The sequence below is a fragment of the Sphaeramia orbicularis genome, chromosome 9 (genome assembly GCF_902148855.1).
Source record: "Sphaeramia orbicularis chromosome 9, fSphaOr1.1, whole genome shotgun sequence".
Classification (NCBI taxonomy): Eukaryota; Metazoa; Chordata; class Actinopteri; order Kurtiformes; family Apogonidae; genus Sphaeramia; species Sphaeramia orbicularis.
Genome location: NC_043965.1, coordinates 21,059,010 through 21,081,836, shown reverse-complemented (window position 1 = coordinate 21,081,836; position 22,827 = coordinate 21,059,010). Strand labels below are relative to the sequence as shown.

The 22,827-nt window shown below is 41.3% G+C and overlaps 1 protein-coding gene across 2 annotated transcripts in view; it reads left to right on the top strand.

Annotated features, from left to right (window-relative positions):
- aopep (aminopeptidase O (putative)) overlaps window positions 1-22,827 on the top strand; it is a 76,851-nt gene that overhangs the window by 32,539 nt on the left and 21,485 nt on the right. Inside the window, exons 9-14 of one of the 2 annotated variants that reach the window (XM_030144038.1) lie at window positions 457-559; window positions 740-847; window positions 1,380-1,423; window positions 3,751-3,811; window positions 8,173-8,235; window positions 9,509-9,595. In XM_030144038.1, coding sequence (XP_029999898.1) covers window positions 457-559; window positions 740-847; window positions 1,380-1,423; window positions 3,751-3,811; window positions 8,173-8,235; window positions 9,509-9,595 — 466 coding nt within the window. The other variant, XM_030144039.1, reaches the window with a different exon arrangement.

Below are 22,827 nucleotides of genomic sequence, written 5' to 3'. Positions count from 1 at the left end.
ATCTTTTGTGGATCTAGACTGAGAGCTCTTTCCTGTGGAGGTGTTACATGTTATATGTTCGCTCAATGAGTCATGGGCAGTAAAGTCAGAGCGCAGCACTCTGAGGTCATATAAACACTATAGCGTGCTACTATAAATCTGTAGCTCGATTTCTAGGCCGCCTCTGGCAAAGTGTGGCAACTTGGCAACATGTTCACCAGTGGAAGAACCAACTGAGTCTCTGGAGATGGTGTTGCTGGCATTGTACCCTTGCTTTGTTGAGCTGTAGGTGGTTTTCCTGCTCCTCAAATCACTGTAGAATTACGATCAAGTACCACTGTGTTTGCTCTCTATTCAGTTTCTAGTCTTCTATCAGTCTACAGTACTTTCGTGTATTGTTTTCTTTGCCTCATCCTGTTATTTGTGTGTGTCTCTGTGTGGCCTTTCCTTTCCTTACCTGTCTTTGTCCTTCTGCAGACCCAACATGGAGAGCACTGGTCAGGTCAGTGAGTCAGGTTCATCTATGGTTAAACATGCCCTCAACCCTGACAAGACCTTCATGCAAGTTCACTACCTCAAGGTAAGACACAACAGTGGCATGAACTGAAGGAAAGAGCAAGGGGGCAGGGCAACAATCTAATGAGGAAGGCAAAGAAAAGGAAAGAATGTGCTGTGCATTGCTGCCGTTCAGTTAAACTAAAAGATACTGTGATGTATTGCTGTTTTTCTTTACTCATGTTGTTTTGTGTGCTTTATCCAGGGTTACTTCCTCCTCAGATTCTTGGCCAGTCAAGTAGGAGAGCAACAATTCATCAACTTCTTTAGATTATTTGTGAAAAAATACCACGGACAACTCATTTTGTCTCAGGTGAGTCAGCAGCGGAAGGACCTCGTTTTCATTCGATTAACTTGATGGAGAATCTAGATGTTGACTCGCAGCAACTTCACAGGCTGTTAATAAAATCTGAACTCAGATTTGAACCGTTTTAATATAACCCGTCTCTAAGGCGCTGTGTTATTTCCATAAATTAATTGGAGGCTGATGTTAGTTTGATTGCCACTGCGTTACAATAGCTGAGGGTCCTCCTGCTGCATTTCAAGATGATGACCGCATTTCAGTTCAGCCACATATGTTTATTCTGCTGGGGCCACGAGGCTGAGTGATCACACCTGGACGTCTGTGTGTGTGATATGTGATGTGTTCCACCTGGCTACTGTTTCTTCAGTGGCAAGCCGAGTCCTCCCACTAAATAATGGATGTAACATAAACACTGTTTGACCTTGTACTGTTGTACTCCTGACTTAAGATCAGTTACGCCTTTCTCTTTCTTTTGTTCTCCTCCCACATCTTTTCACATGCTTCGCTTAGTGTCTCTCTTTTTCTCGTCTTTTTTGGACAGGATTTCCTGAAAATGTTGCTGATTACCTTTCCCGACATTGAGAGGTATGTAAGTGGTTAGGAGTAATGCTTCCAGCGTAATTTGTGAATAATGAATAATGTCCAGTCGCATTAAACTACTTTAGTCTTAAGTCGCAGCAGCCTCTGTTTCAGTTCCATACAAAATCCCGGCATATGTTAATCATTAATTTTCTATTTCTACTTGGAGCCTCAGCCTTTTTACCATGTGATTTATGATTAAAATTTTGTGTCATAACATGTGAAAACAGTTCTTGGGTCTATAGTAATTTGGCTTTGGTTCTGCAACAGTAACTCTGCCCCACTGTGGAAACATCGCCAGGAAAGCTCCCAGCCCCAAGCCTGTTAAAAGAGCAGTCTCGTCCACTCTTATATTAATTGAAGTGTAAAAGGATAACTGCTCCTCCTGCTCTCCTCCTCTCTAATTTTCTCCTTCCCTCCCTGTGCTGGCTTAATCATTCACTTCTATATTTCTCCTGATTGCCTCATTAACCTCTTCTTCTGCCTCTCCCCTTTTTTTTTTTTTTTTTTTTTTTTTTTTTAAATCCCTGTCTCTCTCCGTTTCCGTCTTTCTCCCTTCATAACCTCCCCTTATTTTCTTTTTTTTTTAACTTTTCTACACCCCTTAATCTTCTCTGAATGTTGTCTTTTTGTTCTTTGCAAGCATGTGGAGTGCACACTCCTGGACCGGCAGAGATTGACTGAATTAAACCGAGGGAGTTGCTGACAGTCAATATTTGAGTCTGATGCCTTTTTCAGTAAACATCCCACTAAAAGAGCAAGGTTAAGATCAGAGTAGACACTCACTGCTGAGGGTCATTACCGTTTGGGTCATGTATCCAGCCCAGTCTCTGAACCAAATGACCCCATTATATAAAAAATAAAAGATACTTAGACTCACATGCTGTTAAGGAACCACAACTTTCCAGCCATCAAAGCTAATCTTTCTTAAATCTGGCAAGTCTAAGACCATAACAAACAACAATCTGTAAGTGGAACATGAAAATACTGGTAGATACAGGTCTTGTCTGCTCTCAAAGCTTATTTCTAGACTCATTATTCAAGACTATTTGACAGGTCAGGTGATGTATTAACCTTTTGTTTGCCACTCAAGAAAAATAGCCCACATAATCCTGTGTAATCCTCCTTTATTGTGTCTTCGTGTTGGTGCAACAGATGTTCATTTTTCACTTTGGGATGCCAGTGGCTGAAAGACACAGATGACAATTGTAATGTCCACTTTCTGGGCAAGTTGCTTTTTATGATTACGGTACACGTGAGAGCAAAACATTTAACTTATGAGCGCTCTCTTTCCCCGCCACAGTTGCCAGCAAAAACAGTATACAGTTGGAAATGAGCGAAATGATGTAGCTCTTTTACTTTAGAACTGTGTGTTAGCGACACAGACTTGACCTTGCAAAAAAATGTGTGTCCGAACCTTTTTTAGGCCCCCTAGCATCAGTGTGGCTTAATGTTGGTTCTATTGCGCATCCATGTGCATGTGGAAAGCGATGAAATCTCTCCACAATTGCCGTGAACTTTTATGTGGGCATTCGTAGTCCTAAGGTCAAACCATGGCCAAGAAAGATCAAGTACAATTTTCATGATGAAAGTGGTCTTTTTCTGGTCTGTAATCAGGTTTGCTCGCAGACAATAAAGAGTAGACGTAAGATTTATTTGCATAAAAACATGAAATGAGGACATTGTCATGGAGAGCTGGAAAATAAAAAATAATCCCTGTGCAGTTTTGACATAGTAGAGCAGTTAAGAGTGCGCAGCAAAGATGTAGATTACTTTTCATTACAAAATAACCTCCTTAATGGGCCGAACATGAGCACTAATACACTACAATAATAGCTCCGGAGTAGTCATGTGTGGAATTTTCCTTTAAGCACAAGCAGAATTGATGGCGGTGGCGTACTCTGGGCGAACTTTTGTATACACACATACACTGTGTGGGCTTCTTAAGGAATGTTTGTTTGCGTGCATACTTGTACTTTGAAGGTACTTTAACTGTGTTTGTGTGATGTGTGACCACAACTGTACTCATCTGAAAATCATTGCTCACCCACACCTACACATGTAAACAGTACATACATGCACACATACTTAATCTACATGCATATACGCACGTGCTAATTCCAGTGTATTGGCTGTACATGTCTGTTTGATTGTCCTTGAGCAGAAAAGTGGGTGTGCCGCTCTTTTTGTTTAAGGTGTTGGCCTAAGCTTCAAGTCTGCCGTGACCCTAACAATATTTTCCCAGAGCCATGTTTTCACAGAGTGTCTTGGGCAATAACAGTCATTGCCATAATAATAGGAATAATACTAACACTTGTGCCATTGTGTTTCAGAAAAGGCCTCACCCTCAGTGCTATTTATGCTGACTGGCTTGATCAACCAGGAATTCCAAAGGTATGAGCTGTCTTTCTTTGTTTATTTCAACAATATTGACCACAATGTCTGATGTAAATTGTGAATGTGTTTGTATAATTAACTAATATAGCTCTAATAATATGATAATTCAAGACTTGGAGTCCAGCTCTGTTGTTTTCTCAGCTTCTTTGTCTACTGTACTGACAGGGAAATGTTTATATAGAATGCAAGTACAGTTCTAATTAGACGCCTGTTCCTTTTTATGTCATTATCATATGAGGTAACAGAATGTATTAACAGGAGGACTGATTCTTGTTGAGTGAGTCCATTATACTCACCGCAAAAATCAAAATCTTACCAAGTGTATTTTTCTCATTTCTTTTTTTTTTTTCCAACTATATTTATTGAACATTTTCAATGAACACGACAGACATATCAATTCGTAACAGTCAATGCACAATTAAGAATGACATATCTGACTGTCAACACCCATCCCTTCCCTCCCACCCACCCAACCCACTGGCCAAAAAAAATAAAATAAAATAAAAAATAAATGAATAAAAAATAAGGAAAAATATAAAAGAAAATCAAAAACAGAAACCATAAATAATGATAAAGGAACTCAAATCGTAAAAGTAAAAAGGTAGTATAGTACACAGAAATAAGTATTTTTCTCATTTCTAGTTAAAATATCTCATCACATTTAAAATAAGAGATAATCACCTGAAGAGTAACTTTTCAGTGAGATATAAGAACTTATTTTTAGACAGTAGATCTTGAAAAAATCTTATTTCAAGAAATCTTACCAAGATCATTTTTAGTTGTTCCATTGTCAGATTTTTTTGCTTGAATTAAGCACAAAAATCTTGAATTAAGCAAAAAAAAAATCTGCCAATGGAACAAGTGAAAATTATCTTGGTAAGATTTCTTGAAACAAGATTTTCAAGATCTACTGTCTAAAACTAAGTTCTTATATCTCACATACAAGTTACTCTTTAGGTGATTATGTCTTATTTTAAGTGTGATGAGATATTTTGACTAGAAATGAGAAAAATACACTTGGTAAGATTTTGATTTTTGCAGTGCTGATAAGTGTTTTTTTTTTTAATCTATCTGTAAATAGCACATGTATCCTGCATCATTTCATCGATGTGTGTCTCAGGCAAAAAGATTCCATTGTTTCCCTTCAATGTTTAATCTATTTTGATAATCTGCTTTTATTTCTATAGGGTTATCTGACTTCAGTGGTACATTCAGTCGCTGCACACTGGTCGGTTGGCTTTTAAAGCCAGAAACAGACTGAGTTCCAGACACCAACAGTATACTATCCTTATCAAAGCATTAGTATGGCCCAATTTGATTAACCATACCTCAGTGGAGCGTAAGATGATGTGATACAGTCCAGTCTAGTCCTTAACCATTCAGTCTCACATGCAGTGCTGCAGACAAGGCGTGTTTTTGTCTGACAAGTTGAGTTTGGGGCTCAAGAGGATAGTGCTCTAAACATTTGCTCTCGGATGACAGAAGTGGCATAGCATTTGTTTCAGTGCTGAACAGCTGTAAATAGCGGTGCAATGACGCCCTAATAATGAAAATGATGTCTCCTATTAGAAGTAAATAGAGAAGTAAATAGCTCCCAGTGTATGTGCTTTAAATGATGTGTGACTATTAGCCAGTAGCCCTTTTAAGTTAAGCTATACATCTTTCCCAATAACATCAGTAACTTGACGAGTCACAACATATTACATTTACTGCCACTAGAAAAGCGCATGTGGCTGTCTTAAAAGAACACACGATAGAATATTTAATAGACGTGTTTGGCTGCGCTGGCTAGTGACGAGGCATTGTGTAGCTCTTGAAAATGATGTTCACACAGCTCATTCCATCATTGTAGTGTTGAATCATTGTCATCGTCTGTGTTACAGTAGCTTTAAAGGCTGCTCTTTCTGTGCCCTCTAATCGACAGAGACCCATAGTAATAGATACGATTGCAAGGCTACACATAGGCACACACATACTCGCACAATCAATCCACTTTAACGGCTTCTTCAATTCTCATATCTCCATGGTAACTGATCTTAATTACCATTGTGTGTGTGTGTGTGTGTGTGTGTGTGTGTTGCTGTTAAGGAACCTTCACCTTCTAGATTATGTGGTGATGTAACCAGAGCTTTTCAGGGGCTTTTGAGGGCAGGAAGGACAATGTGGAGAGACTGCTGACAATCTGACAATAAGGGACACCTGACTGGCTCTGTGTGTGTGTGTGTGTGTGTGTGTGTGTGTGTGTGTGTGTGTGTGAGTGTGTGTGCGTGCGTGTGAGTGTGTGTTTTTGATGTGCCAGTCACTGGCTAATAAGATCAGCCAGATCGATTGAAGCCTTTTTACAAATGCAAGTGCTTATGTATTATGTACACTAGACACAAACACCTTTTAAGAATCACTCTCCTCCCTCTCTCTCTCTCCTCTTTCCTGTGCTCTCAATCCATCACTTGACAATATGTCCTGGCCGGGCTTGAAGTGGAGAAAGGCAGGAAGTGGTTTGGGCCTAATAATAAACAATGACATTCACTGATCCTAGAGTATGAGATGTGAAATGGGAAGGCCAGGCTGTCCTATTTTAGACCTCAGTTTAGATGAGTAAGCACTGCCTGTGGAATGATGGATCTAGGCTGAAATACTTTAGTTTAAATAAGGACTTCCCTTGAATCACCAGACCATTTAGCTTCAAACTGTTCTGTACTCCTAAAACTGCTGGTTTTACGTTTTTCTACTGTGTCCGCTTTGACAGTAGTTATCACTATATGATTAAGCAGTTACTTACCAAAGCACAAAAACTTCAGAAATCCTGAAGAAGTAGTGTTTTCGCTAAAATTGCATCGCAGTTTCCCACAAACCACCGTAAAATCCGGCTGATATTAACTTGTGAAGAAATGGGGAGAGCGCCAGTTGTAACAGCTCAAATGCTGAGATAAGCTGTGAAAACAAGTGAGTCAGTTTTGTTTGAAGCATCAAAAAATTTAAATTAATTCTATTTTACTGAAACACTATTAGGTATTATTTAACCTGACATGTTAACCTAAATTAAATGTCCTTTACTGCACTGAAAAAAACCCCCTCCTGATCATGAAACAGTCGGTTGTGGAAAATATTTGCCGAATGAAAAACAGATTTATTATATATATATTTTTAAAAGGCCACACTGGTTTTGGAATTGAAGTATTTTAAAGAAGTATAGGGCAAGGATTTTGAAGACTTTAAACTGAATGGATGATGAGATTTGTTTACTTTTCATGTGTTTATTTGTAAGACGTGTTAGTTTTGAACTTCTATGTACGTATTGATTCTCCAGAGACACCGCACTGACAGGGGCGCAGGACGAAGGGAGAGTTTGAGATGGACTAAAGCCTTGCTATTCAGGGAATGTTAGTGGGGATCTAGGCAGCAAAACAGCTATGTGTGGTATCCTGTTACACAATGCCAATTTACTGCTTCAACACTCACTCCATTCTATACAGCCCACTCCAACACCTCCCTCTCTCTACCTCTCTGTGTCTGCCTTTTTCTCTTTTCCATCCTTGGCTTCTACACACACCTTCATGCTTCTCATGCCTTTTTTCCTGTTGTAGTAGTTTTGTATAATACACACAGACGTACACATGCATGGAGTTATACTACTGAACTTTGTGTGTGGCTATGGTAACGTTAGTAGCTGAACATGGGAACGTCAGTGGGGTGTGTTTTGGCATCGCTGCATCTTTTCTCAGTGAACAGCCTTGACATCAGAAACACCTTGCTTTCCTTGCGCTCCTTTCCGTCTCCGTCTTCTTTTCCCCTACAACACACTCCCACAAACACGCACAGTCCTCGCCATCACCGCTCGGATGTGTGATTCACATCACTTGAGCAGTGGATCCGCTGAAAGCTTTAATAAGGTTAGAGTGTAAGTGCTGTGTGTGTTTGTGCCCACTAGCTGCTCTCAGTGCGTGGGTGTGTGTTTGCATGTATGGCTCTACATATGTGTGTACCATGAGAGCGAGTGGACGTGTGGAGGACTGAGGTGACCGACCATCCATGTGATTCATAGTTATAAGTTGTTTTTTTTTCCCCTCTTCTACCACCTCCTCCTCCTCCTCCTTTTTTTTTTCTCTCTCTACACTACCACTCTTCTTCCTTCTCCTCTCATCCTCCGGAGTCAAGTTGCGAGTTTTCGTCAGAGGAACAAGTGATCGCACTCCCACCTCCCTCTCCTCCCACCTCTCCGCTCTCCCTCCCCTTCCTGCTCTCTCTCTCTCTCTCTCTCTCTCTCTCTCTCTCTGTGTCTCTGCCTCTGCAAAGCATTCCACTCTGTCCCGATCACTTGCCCCTGGCTCACTGCTTTCTCTTCTCGTCTGTTCGTTCAGTGGCTGTATGAAAGGAGCGCCGTGTGGTCACAGGCAAGGCTGCTGGAAGAAGTCAAAGCAGAGGTAAGTACTCCGTCTCCTTCTGTTTTCTTTCTCGTAGTCCGTCAGTCTGCTCTCCTCGTCTTCTGGGAGTGGCAGACAGACTCAGGGGCAGCTCTCAGATTGGAAATATTGCACCTTAGACAGCTTGATGTGATTGTCATCTGAATCCCATCACTCCCCTTTCCTTCACTCTTTTTTTTCTTTTTTTTTTGCTATAACACTCTCCATTTTCTTCTTCTCTGCCTGTTTTACACGCTCTGTTTCACAATGTTTGATGCCATCTTTTTTTTTTTATCTCTACCTCTCCTTCTACCTCTCTTTCGCTCATCTGTTCTGGGTTTCATTCTCTCCCTCTGACTGGCTCGGAGCGAAGTGCGGCACACAGTGCTGTACATCTGTTGCGTGTCATTCTGTGCTGCCTATCCGATTTCCCATAAAGCTCTCATGCTGTTCTTAATTGCTTTGCCTATATCTTCCCATTCTTCCATTTATTTGACAGTTTAACTACATCCACCTCAAACCGCAACAGTAAATTTGTCAAATATATTAAAAATACCTTCATGTGCTCAGTGACTGAATTATTACATCCTTGTCTACTTCATGGACTTCTGTACATCTAAAACTGTGTAACAAAACTCAATGTGTTGTGAGATGTTAATTGAAGTAGAGGAAGACGAGTCAATGCCAGATAAAGTTTGGCCTTGATAGTGATTGGTGCTTTAATGGAGATCTATGGTGTAGGGAGTTGCTGTGCTCCAGGCTCCGTCACACCAACATACTTTCACTCTTGCTCTTACTCTTTTTTTTTTTTTTTTCTCAGCCTGCAATTTGTGTTGGTTATATATGGGGCACGAGCAAGTGTTGAAAGGTTTGAATTAATTTGTGAAAGTAAAATTGAGGATGAAAAACAGCTTGTTTTTTTGTGCACAGTGTGTATGAGATTGTTAAAGAAATATACTCCCTGTTAAGGCAAGTGGCCTTCCTAAAGTGCGTATTTAGCGTGTTTGTTTGAACTTGAAAAACGGAAAGTGCGCTTTATGTCTGTTTACATTTACTTTGTGCTGTTGAATGTGAGCACTCACTCTCTCCGTCTCCTCTTTTCCTCATCCCTACAATGTGATTAACCTCTCTGCTGTGTTCATTTTTGCCTCGCTGCCTTTCATGTTCGTCCTTCACGCCTTTTTATCCCCCTTACTAAAAACCTGCTACTTTGTTGTTTTTTCTCCCTACCTCTGCCCTCTCCTTTTTTTTTTCCCGCCTTCACCACTTCATCCCCCCATCCTCCCTCCTGCAGGTTGTAAAATGGATTCTCCTCAGTCAGAGTCATCAGGGGAAGGGCAGAAAGCGGAAGAGAATGGAGCCCAAGGTGAACTACAAAGAGGTAGGAGGCACTTTACCGTATTAAGACCTTTATCTACTTTCCTTCTGCTCCTCGAAGAAGTGTCCTTTTCTCTCCCCTCCTGTCTCTCTGAGTCTTAGGAGCTTTCTTAAAAACCCTCGCCTTGATTTGAGCTGTCTGGTCTTTGTCTGACAACACAATTATCCCCAATTCTGTTTATGTGTTATGTCTGAAAGGACAGAATACCCTGTAGTTGTTTAAGTCTGTGTTTATGTTGTCTCCTACACTCAGATATTTAACCTTTTAAGAGCTTGTATACATCACATACCCTCCTCTGTGTATGTGTGTGTGGTCATGGTCAATGTGTGGGGTTGATGTTTGTGTTTGTCTTGAAGGGGGGTGGGGGTGATCACCATTTAGCCACAATGTTTTGGGTTTGAATGTGGCCTTGAACCTCTGTTGCTTCCGTTTCTCTCCTCGTACTTCCTATCAGTTAACTACCAAATAAAATGGTGAAAACAGCTATAAAAATATTCCGAAAACATGGTTACGCATGTGTGTGTTGTGTTAATTAGAGCTCTCTAGGGATGGCTAATCCCCTCCACCCACTAATTGACACACACATGTGCACACACGCTTGCATCATTAATGAACACACACTGATCTATAAGCCACAGAGGGCCACAAGTCATTAGCGTGAGTGGAGCAGCTTTTATATATCACTTCCAATGTGCTCAGATATTACAGACCATAAGAAACGTTTTCACAGACTTTTTGCGCAGTACATTTTATGAATGGTTCGGTTAAGTGCCCCTCGGCATCCTGGAATAAAGTTTTTAAACGGAAAAGTAAAACCTCCATTCAAAGCCCAAGATACTATATGTGACACGGGAATTTTTATGGCCTTAAATTTTCCTCCGGCACTCTGGACCACAGCTTTCAACACGTGTAATGTGAGCTTTTTTTTTATAAACAAAGGTAATGTTTAAGTTGTACTTGAAATCCAGAGAGCATTCAGCATAAAATCAAATGTCGGAACATGATTTTTCCGTATTAGATTATCCCAGGTCTCGTATTGTAAGTTGGAGCACACAGTGGAACATGAATGAAATGCCTGTAGAGTCCACAGCCAGTGCAGCACCCTTCAACCACCTGATACTACCGTCTGGCATATTTACAACCTACACACACATACACACAAATACACTTACATCTAAGGGGCAGCAAAAGGGCCTCTTCCTGTGGGGGGCAGAGAGTGCTGAAATCAGGCTCATGAAAGAATAGCCAATTACTGTCCACTTGGCCATACACAATAGTGAGAAAGAGGAGGGAGGGACGAATGGACGGACGGATGGAGCGAGGGAGAGGGAGATGTAGGGGCGGGGGTGTGGGAGGTCAGCGTTTGAAGTTACACCATAAAAGCCATCCTGAAAGGAAACACGAAGTGACCCCTCCCCCTCCCTTTTCCATCCACCCCTCTCTCCCCTGCGGCCCATCCCTCTCTTCTCTCCTCCCCTCCCATCTCTTTGTTTCTGTGTACAGAGAGTACCCCATAGATGGACCAGGTGTATTTTATATTACTCCTTCATGTACTTCAAACACCAACAGCCCAATTTCTCCTCACCCCTCCTCTCTCCATCCGCCTTTTACCTCCGTTCTACCAGCCTGTTGCAAGCCCATAAATCACTCGGCAGACCCAATCGGCAAAGGAGGAGAGAAAAACGGGGGAGGCTGGTTAAAAACACAGGAGACAGGGAGGTAGAAGGGGGAAGAAAAAGTTTAGTCAGTGGATGAAAAGATGAATCAGAGATAACAATACATCAAAAGCACGTCGCAGTGATGGAGGAATATGAAAAATAACACCTGATGCTTGCCTCAGGTTTGAGCAAATCAGCTTTGAATGAAAATGTGTGTATTTATAGCATGTGATTGTGATTTGGTTTGGTATATACAAAGCAGAGAAGGCAGAAGATTCTCCAGCAAAGAGAACAAGTAGATGACGGTAGTAAGGACTGGAAGGACTAGAGGTTTGTAGAATGAGCAGGAGCAGCTCAACTGGAGACTGGTTAGTGTTTAATGACTAGACATTCCCAGTAAAGTAAATGAATCCATCACAAATATTTGAGGAAATGAAGAGCAGAGTAGTTGTTTGAAGAGGAAGGAGAGATGAAATACTGCAGGACTGGTCGCGCGGTTCAGTTAGAAGGAAAAAAGAGAGATGGCGGAGGAAGGAATAGTTAAAGCGGGAAGTCTTAGTGAGCGGGAATTAGGCTGAGCTGGGGTAGCATTTAGCACTAATGATATCATGGATGATTAGGAAATACACACACTCGCAAACACACACACACACACACACGTATAGATTGCCACAGTGGAAAGAGCCAGACAACCCCCACAGAGCAGCCTGTGATTGGGTCAATTTAATAGAACCAAAGTTTATTATCAACTTCCTCCTTTCTGCTTGTGCGTATGTCTGTGTGTGCGTTTGTGCATCTGCCGAAATCTTATTGATTTGTGTGGAGCTAAGTGTGCACATCATACATGTGTAACTTGCGCGTGCGACAGTCGTGCTCGTGTCCAGCCTGTGTGGAGAGGTCTGTAGAAGGATATTAGTCACGCCCGTGTGGTAATGGGCCTCATTTTGCTCTCATTTTCATCTGCGGTCTCTGTAATGAGAGGGTCCCTCTGCCCCTGCTGATCAGGACAGGAAACCCTGTAGGGCTAAAGAGCTGTGAATAGTGGGAGACTGTGGCCAACTTTATGACAACAAAATACTTATCTGCGCCATAAAGAAAAAACAAATTGTGTTTAATGTATTATATTCTTCGCATTTATATCAGATGGGCTCGATAAATATGTATGTAATCATGTCTGAGGTGAAAATAATCCAAGTTTAGGTGGAAATATAATAAATTTGACACATTAAATGCCTATAATTAGGCTGATACTTACACCAGGTAATTTATAGTAGCTAATGTTGCCAAAATACACATCCACACCACAAAAGTAGTATAGTTTTGGTCTATGTATCTGCATTAGAAAATATTATACTAGATGCAGAATGACACATCCTAGCGCCTTTGGTGCAGATGCGATAAGGTTCTGTATATAGAAAGTGTTTACATAGCTCTTCCTCTGGATAAACAAATCCAGGAAATGGTGTAATCCTGCATTCTTATCATTCCTGCTGCAATTATTCTGCACCAAACTATTTTTACTTTACATCTCGCACCACTCTGAAACTTTGTCTACACAGAATTATTTCCAGAAACTGAATCAGAATTACCTCGGTTGACATAGGGATCATAACTTTGAATCACCAGTAATATGACTCTAATTGCGTTTTCACTTTTGGCATCTAGACTTTACACCGGTTATACTAATTGCAGGATAAAAAAGCAGCATATGATTACACAGCCTGAATCTCTGAACAGATTGTGCAGGGTGAGTTTAATGTATTTCAGAACGAGGACATCTTTCTGTGTGGCATAATAACTTCACAGATGCAGCCGGATAGGTGGACTATGAGTCACTCTGTCACCTCATTTACACCTACATCGCAATCTGCACCATCCCCGTTGATGGAACAGGTTACTGTGCAAACGTGTACCACTAGCTGGCTGAAAAGTGTCAACAACAACAGGTTTAGAAGAACAGCTTGTCTCCAAACTGTCCTCAAACTGCTGAGTGTTATAAGCTGAAAATGACGGGTTTCAATCCACCAAAGATTTGTTAGGTCAGGAGGCATCTCTGCGATATCTACAATAATATTTAGCAGTCACAAGTGGAAATTGTCAGTTTTGGACCACTGAAAGAAATGCTGGCTTTTCATAGCAGTCCAGATTGTCAGTTTTCACTCAAAATATCTGTTATCTTTTGGTAGTGTCGGCGTTAGCAATTAACTCTAACATTTAACACTTCTGCCATCAAACCCAAACCTTAACATGTAATGTAACACATGTTTTTCCTCTAAGACACAGGCGCCAGCTTCTATTTTAGGACATAATGTAAACCCGCAGAGAAGCACACTGTTGTTTGGTGGGGACTGAAATCCCTCATGCTTTACTGAGGTGCAATGTTGATGGTTCAACTGGGGAGGTGGTGATGATTGGAGCTCCTGTGGGAGGGTAGGCATTGATCAAAGTCAATTCTGCTGGGTGGGGTTTGCAGGTGGCATACATTTACTCGCTGTCCTATGCTTCTGTAAGTACGGAAGGAGGAGGGAGGGGGGCTGGGCGGCAATGTGGAAATTGTTTCAGTGTGTGCTGGTTGGCACTTTGATTATTGTAAATGCAGCAGAGGAGTAGGAGATTGTTGATTTGTGAAGCTGAAAAGAGAGATATACAGCTAAAGTGAATGTAACTTGGCTCCATGTTTTGTCAGTATAGACTTTAATGTCTTGCGTGCGTACAGATGTGATAAGTTCCTGGTTGTAGTGAGAAAACTCAAGCAATTTACCCAACAGACTTGTTTGTTTTTCTCCCCAGTCTACCTCTTCCTGGCTGTTTGTTTAGAGTTTGACCAGTGCCCATGAAATAAAGCATATCCTTTTAGCGTTTTTATGTGTTGCTGTTTTCTCGGATAAGACGTCATCCTTTCAAACTCCACCCCTGTACTTGTGAGGACACACTACACATCTGGTTTTTCTTTTCTCATCGCTCTCCTGGTTTATCCTTTACTTTACTCCCTTACTCCTTGTCTTACTCTTTCTGTTACTCGCTCTGTCTTCCCTTCTCTCTCTCTCTCTCTCTCTCTCTCTCTCTCTCTCTCTCTCTCTCGCCATGATTTATTGGCAATGAATCAGGGATGAGGGAGTGTGCCGGAGGAGAGATGGGAACATTCAGGGAAATGGCTGTTTCCGGCCAGACTTCATCACATCAGGATGGGAAATGGTCGGAAGAAGTGTGTGCTTGTGTGTTTCTGTGTGTGTATAGTCTCCTTCATTAGACCAGTGAACTGGCGTTGTGGACGTGGATAAATAAAACCAGAACTTCCAACAACTGCAGATGCAGACACAGAAAAATCTGAAGAATGATTTTCATATTTTTAATGCCAGTATGGATAATTACCAAACTCTGATCATCATAAGTGTATATTAATGAGTTTATAATTTGATTACATAATAGTGTTTCACATTCATGCGTCTAACTCAGTTCTCGCTGCTGTTGTGTTTTGTTCCAATGATGAAAGCGTATGAAAGCTTTGTGCTGTGAATCTTAAGGCTGAGGTGTTTGTGAGAATGGATTGCCAAATAAAACGTTGGATTGGTGCAGCAATGCGCACATCATAAGAAAATCTCATAGTAAATTAGCTTAAGGGTGCAGTTTGAAAGCCTACTTTTCAACTCAATATGGCACATAACCTTTGCATAGTGAATGTGAGGATAGAATTATGAACTAAAAGTGGCGGTAATATATTTTGTTAGAATGTCAGACTGGTATTGGAGTTTGGAGAAGGTTGCTGTTGCTTGCACTAGTTCTGTAAGTGTTGCTGTCCTCACTCAGTCTGCTGCCACCGTAAACCAGGTGCTAATATGCAGCTGAAAATAAACAAAGGAATGGAGAGATGAAAAGGTGAATACACTTTACTCTCCAATACAAACACTGGAGGAAAAAACCTTGTGAAATTGCTGTGAAAAGACAGCAGGTGGTAAAGAAAAAGACAACAACCGAGAGTCACACCACATCTTCTTCATTATACGCATGACACTGACATTCATAGACGAGCAGATAGTATGGGCAAGAGAAAACACACACATTACTGAAAGAAAATTGATTCCTGCGTTCCTTCGAGTATATCGAATAAAAGGCTCGACTCGTACGCTCAATAGAATGTGAGAGATAGAGTGCAAGAGGGAGAGAGTGGAGTTCAGGACATCTAAAGAAACAACAGGGCCGGAGTAAAACAACGGATCAATAAAGGTATCTTAGTGGCTTTGTCATTTTGTGCAATATAAAAAAAAAAAAAAAGCGCTGACATGGAGGAAAAGATTGCGCGTGAATCAAGGGATCAGTGTGGCAAACAACCGCTGTTTGATTCACCCCGTCTCACACTGGTTTCGCATCAATAAGCTGTTGATCTAGCATCACACGCCAATAAAACTTCTCAGTCCACTTGTGTGCTGTTTCCTCGTTGTTTGGTGACAGTCGTAATCCAAAAAACCGGACAAATACACAAATGGACAATTAATCGGTCAGATACACAGCTGGGTGCTTTACTGCTCTAGTAGGCCATGCTTCAACTATACTACACTCCAGAGTTAAAGCTATAAAACACACATCGTAATATGACAGGATATTACTGTGTAAACTGACTGAAAGTAAAATCCGAGCTATGGCTGTAACATTATACACGACAGAGTGTGCTGTGGTTCACATAAGGATGTTTCATGCTTCTCCTATAGCTCTCAGGTCCATTTTAATCCCATTATAACATATCAGAGATAAAAATCCAATAGAATCAGGCTTTATGATCATTTTCTCTGGTGGCTTCAGATAGAGAGCACAAACTTTTCTCCTTCTGATGGCTGGTAAAAAAAGCCTAGTGAAAAGAATGAGATGGGAGAGAATTAAAATTTATCAGCAGAGCAAGTGTCGACGATGGAAAGATTTATGTGGCGAGATGGGTGGAGAGGAGAGAGAGGAGATGGCTCCATTTGTGTTGTGTTAATGAGGGAGAGCAGGAAAGAAAGAAAGTGAGAGGGAGAGTGCCAGCGTGTATTTGTCTCATTTATCACTCAGCAGCAGTTCTGTTTTCGGGGTCATTTGAAGCTCACAGCCTGTCTCATCTTGTCCGGGGACTCCCTGCAGTCTATGTGTGTACATTCATGTTTGTTGTGTGTGTGTGTATATATATGTGTGTTTGTTTGGAGCAGAGGGTGTACCTTTTTTAAAGCAGAGGTGTGTAAAGATATCACCCTTTCATGGCAGGTTTAGCTGTTCAGAGTCAGGACTTTCTCTGAGGAATGTACGCATGCATGCGCGCGCACACAAGGTGAGGCGTAGAGTTGCAACAGGGATTTCTGCGGAGGGCATACAGAGCGGGAGGAGCTCTAACAGGCTTTTCGGTGAAGTGCTCGAGAAGAAGACGCACACCCTTACACAAACATCTGCACGTACACGTATACACATGCACACCGAATCCCAGAAGCATTTGAGTGTCATTAAAGTGCAGCTGTGTTTGTCTTTCCAGCACACATGGAAAACACATCAGGGACAGAGGGAGAAAGCAAGAACACACCCTTACTGAATATGCCTGCCACAATACGTACAAAACAAGCACACAAATGCACATTGTTAGGCTTAAACGTAAATTTTGACATATAACGCTCTTGCTATAAAAGCGCGCCCTACCAAGGAGGTCATGGTGTAAAAATCCAGTGACACTTTAACCAGATATTTAGTGTAGAGTCATGTTCAATATTGGCCAAGGCTGTAAAACAGAGCAGGCTTTTTAGCAGTGGGAAATGAATCAATGCTTTTCACATAAAACCTGATTTAGGCGTCACCTCATAGCTTTCATAGGTACAGTACATAATGTTTGTGCTTGTGTGTCTGTGTGTGTGTGTGTGCGTGCATACGAATGCGCCGCGCTGAGTGCTAAAACATCTGTCTTTCCTGGTAATGACTGGGGAGCCGACAGGGCCCTCAGACAGCCCTGACGCAATTAGCCTTGTCAAAAACTCACACACACACACACACACACATACACACAGACCAAATACACACACATATGCACACAAAGTAAAATCAGCTGTATGCTACCAGGCCCATAGACGCCAAGGATGATAGAAATCCCTGCATATGAAACCAATAAGTTAGAGTCTAGCGGATTTGTTGTTGCAGAGGCAGTCTGGCTCATGATGCCTTTTTCTCATATATAAAATAAATTCATATATAACTACTTTTCTGAAAATGTGACCGGGAAATAGTTGGGCTGCAGCTAATGGTGATGGACCTGCTTATTATTTTCTCAATTACGAACAGTGATAAAGTACTAATGAAATTTAACAAAATCGGTAAAAACATTACCTCAGTGCATAAACATGAGTATCCCATTAACATGAGTGTATAATGGAAAGAGAAATGAAACCATTAACACATATAGATTTCTTTTCTTCCATTAGGGGGAATCACATTCTCTTAAAAAATGTCTTAAAGATAAGTGGTGATAATGATAAACAGATTGTATTACACAAAGACGTTGTATTGGCATCGCTTGAACGCTGCCAGGAGATGACAACATACAATAACTGCCTTAATCTTTCCAAAATCCCATGTAATCTAGTATTAAGACAGTCAGACAGACACATGTAAAAAGTGTTCAGTTGTTGCCAAAAACCATACTGCGGGCGACAGCTCCTGCTCCGACCTCGGCCCTCTCCCCTGTCTGGGATATCATGTGTTACTAGGCTGAATGTAGCTTAGTCCTAGAAAAAAATGACAGCAAGATTGTCTTCCTGGGGGAGAAACTGGTTTTAATGTAATGTAAACAACAAGTTTGAGTTTCTTTCCATGTGTTTTTCCACTGGTGTCTCTATCTGTCTTCTGTTTCTGTGGTGTCTTCTGTCATTCTCTAATATCTACCGCCTTTTTCTTCCTGTTGCTGTGTGTCTGTGTCTGGCTCTTTGTGGCTATGCATGACTCCACAGCAGTGTGTGCGTGTGTCTGTTTGTCTGTGCAGCAGATATCTGGGCTTAGTCCATCCCACATACCTCTTTCAGCTCAGACTGTGTTAACCCAGCCAGCCAGAGTTCATACAGGAGACAACACACATATGTACACTACCGCACACACACACACAAACATACAAAGAACAGCAAAGATATGTGACTGTACGGGTCTCAGACACATTAAAAGAGCTCATACGCAAGCAGAAAGACACACAGCGACTCTGCCTCTGAATCCATGGAGTCTCTTCCTGAACATGACCTTTTCTTTGATGGCTCTGGCTATGTTAGCCTCTTACTGCTGTCTCTTCTTCCCATCTTGTCTCCTGTTGCCACTCCCTCCTCATGTTTAACTCTGCCTGCCAGAGCCATCCCATCATTTCTCATTACTGTTTTTTTTCTTTTTCAGTCTCCTTCTTCTTCTCAGTGTATCTCTGAACTGCAGTAGATGGTATCGCTCCACATTTGAGGTCATCACCGGTGCATGTTTGTGTTTTTACCCCTATTATTGTTGTCATTCAGCTAAAACCCAGCGTGAATGGACAAACATTAGCAGCTTGTGTGTGTGTGTGTGTGTTGTGCTGAGGGTGCACTATGTGCTGACATTTAGAAAGCTAACCCACTTCAAAATGGCATGACAAAATGGCCTGCATTCATTTCTATGAGCTAGCAAAAGTTTTCTGACCCTTCCCTTTATGTGTGCTTTGTCTGTATGTCAGTGTGTTTCTGTGTCCTGTTAACCCCTCTAATTATTATAATCAAAAGCAGGACCCACCACTGATAATATTTATCCATGACCTCTTAAAGGAAACTGCAGTGTGGCCGGTAGCCACTGTTGTTTTTTCATCTGTTTTTTCTCAGAGATAATATTTAACCGGGACCCCTGGGCTGCTCTCACCCTCACAGGATCGGTCCAGAACAAATGACATGAGGAAATTAAACCTGGGCGCTCTGCTATTTTCAGCTGTAGTCACATTTCGTACTTCCGCACCTTGTGTATGGAGTGAAAGTGCAGTTGAGTATCTGTGAGATAACTGAGCTTACTCTGTCAGTATGTGCCTGTGATGAGTATCAGGCTTCAGCTAAATTCCAAAATGATGATTTCAAATTGAGACGTTAGTGTTTCCCCACAGAATTACATTCCAGGCAGGAAGGCAGGAGTATAATCCACTGAAGCAGATGAGTTGACAGGCCATCATGACAACTTTCCAATAAAACACGAGATACTTCTGAGACCAAAACCAGCAGCATGTCTATACAGTGGTTTGACTGAATCTAATCCAAATGTTGCGTTGGAGATAAAAGGCCCTCATGAGAATCTGTTGGTAGAGGACTGCAACTAAGGCGGATTTGATTATTACTATAACTAATTTTATTACTTGAATTATTGATCAGTTTTATGAGTTAACTAAGAAACATCTTTATCTACAAACTAAGAAATAAAGTCTGAAAGGTCATTGGTGAAACTGCAGATTATTTTCCTAGTAAACTATTGAGACCATGAACACTAATAAAAGAGTAAACCCTCTAGTCCTTAGTACCTAAATAATGTCTTCTAAAATATATTCACTTTGCACATGATGGACGATACAAGTAGGTGCCTCCATAAAACATTAAGCATCATTAAAAGCATCTTTTAAAAAGTTGCCACTCATTTCCATAAACTGTTTTTTGGCAAATAAATAAAAAACTTGGTGTGATGATATGAGCTACATTACACATGAACACAGTAGAAGAGGCAGAGGCAGAATTTATTAGAAAAAGGAGTTATATCTCTATGTACATTAAGTTATAATAAGGTGAAAATCAACACGGCACAGAATTTTCTTTACATATTTGAATTAGTTTCTTACAATTCCGCAAAGTTTCAGAATGTGCATAAAATACATTTATAGCAATTAAAAGCACTGTTTCAGAGTATGGTGAATAAATGATAATAACAATTAGTTAATAAAATGTCCAGTTATTAATTCAGTTAATCACGCAGAATGTCATGCAGATTTTTTGTCAAAGGTAGAGAGGTTAATTATGTGACTGAAAGCTGTAATTACTAATCGTCGATCGGATTGAGTCAGACACCATCTGGATATGATTCTACTGCTCTACTCAATGTTTCAATATGGATGATTGGTAAAGTGGATTCACTTTTCTATAACTGTGTGAAACAGCATCAGGTTAATGTTCAAGGTACTTTATTATTATTCTTGAGGCAAATTATTGTACAGCCGGCAGTATGCACATCAAAAACAAATGACAGATACAATACAAAAACACAAATCAAACGCTATTCTTCATTCAAGAGCCTGATAGCAGCAGGAATAAAAGAGTTCTTGTACCCATTGATCCTGCTACGTGGTAGGGCATGTGTATTTATATGTAGTCTTTTGATTTGGACAGAGAGGAGAAATCTGCACAAATTCTGCCTTTTTTACTTATGACTTTGGCTCCTGCAGCAGGTCATTTCAACACTATTCACTTAGAAAATACTTCATGTGTCGTGTAAACCTTAATAATAGTCTATGTTATGGTACCATTCAGAGGATCGTATGTATTTGTCAATTTTTTACAATAAAATTCCTCTTTTTGTATTTTCTCTTCCTTGCTTTCCTTTGTTTAAGTCAACTTCCAGCTGTTTGGATGTGTCACTGTAGTGTGAATACTACATGTTTTTCTCTCACACACACCAACAGCAGACCCTTTGTTTCCGTTCTGTTTCAAAGGCTTCTCTCTTTCATTGGCGTTAGGGTGGAGCAAGGGCAAAACATTCATCAGCTGCTGCTGAGACCTGACACGGGTCCAATTCTTAGTTGAGACCCCTAACTGGTTGGCTGGCCGGTCTTCCGGTGAAGCTGGCAGGTGGATAAGAAATTTGCCGCTGATACAATAAGAGAGAAGTCCTGACTTGTATCTTCTTCCGTAAGACAACAGCAACACTAGAGGTGACGAGGACTGCACTGCAGGGCGTCTCAGCATTCCAATATTAAGGAAAAACAGTTGAAAACATAGAAAATGAGCCCATCGTAAGTTTAGACTTTGTGTTGGAGGAGTCGCTTGTGTCTCCAACAGGAATGGAACAATGAATTGTGGGAGGAGGAGGAACAGAGAGAGAGAGGCAAGAGAGGCATCCACTGGAGACAGTTAGATTTGTGGTTTGTGTCAAAGCATAGTGTGCCAGAGATTAATTAAACTTCCCCTGTTTTGGAGGTGTGTGTATGTGTGAATGAGCGTGAGTCAGAGCACTGATGAGTAGGAGAGAAAACATGTTAATTGCCTTTATGAACAATGCCAAATTGCACGAACATAGAGTTTTACATAATAAACACAACACACCCTCTGTGGCTGCACAAAGAAAGAACAATGTGTTGGAGTACTGAAGGAAAGCTATCTGAATACATGCCTGTCGTATGTTCAAAGTGCGTACACGTGTACTTGTTCTAAAGTGTGTTCCTTTGTGCTGATATGTTTGCCTGGATGATTCCCTTTTCAGAGTGACTAGTCATTCCCCTAAGCAGGGCCCACTGTGCATGCTTTTTCAGCTCAACCCCTGACTCACAACCCCGCTGTGACCCCACGCTGCTTTCTTATTGGCCGGAGCCTGTAAACGCGAAGGCCAAAGAGGAGGATAGGGATGAAAAAGAGCAGCTACCGGGGGCTACCCACGCTAACAACCCACAGCTGATCAAACGCACACTCACAAACACACATCAGCTCTTAACACACGGGCATCGTCTGAGAGCAGCACATAAAGGATGCATTTAGATGACATACTGTAGCTGTCCTGTGCATTCATACGTATGACTACCACAGCTTAAACCAGACAGATAGACTTGCTCATTTTCCATATCGGCCCCGTTGATTGGCAGGATAGTGTATGTTCTATGAATACTTGTTGCTCATTATCCTGAAACTTTTGCATGTGAACATTCCTGACACTTTGCCTGTTGTCAGTGCATGTGTTTGTGTCAGGAGACGCATTGATGAGACAAGTGATTCCGACAGCCGTCATGATTGCAAGGTCAAAACTTGAAAAGCTTTCTGCCTGTGTGTCTCTTTTATCTCTTTTTCTCATCCCACTGTGTCTGGCTTTCTCAAAAGCTCTCTATATGTTTGATTTCTGATTAGGCTCATCTCAGTACCCCAACACTGATTGCAACAGGCCAATCCACTCACACAAACACAAGCAAAATGCACACCCTTATCCCACTGTGTGTAAGATATCGTAGTTGATTAAAGCAGTTTTCAAATTGGAAACTGAAGAATGAATGTAGTTAATGATTAGATTGCGGATTGACAGTTGCCGCTGTAGGTCATCTCTGAGGTCATCAGTCTGTGACCAGCATTATCTGTGAGATCATTACCCCCCCCCCCCCCCCCCCCCCCCCCCCCCCCGCTGCTGCAGCAGGTCTAACATCATTTGAGGAGATGGTGGCGAGCTCCATTTCGCAAGTTGAAAGGGTAACATGTGATTCGCAGATAACCTTTCAGCATCTTTCCTATCTGCGTCTGTTGCGGACACATCAATGTATGAGTCCGATCCATTACCTGAAAATTAGTTTACACAACCTATGATGTCAGCAGGGGTTTTTATGGGGCTTTTTTTTAGCCA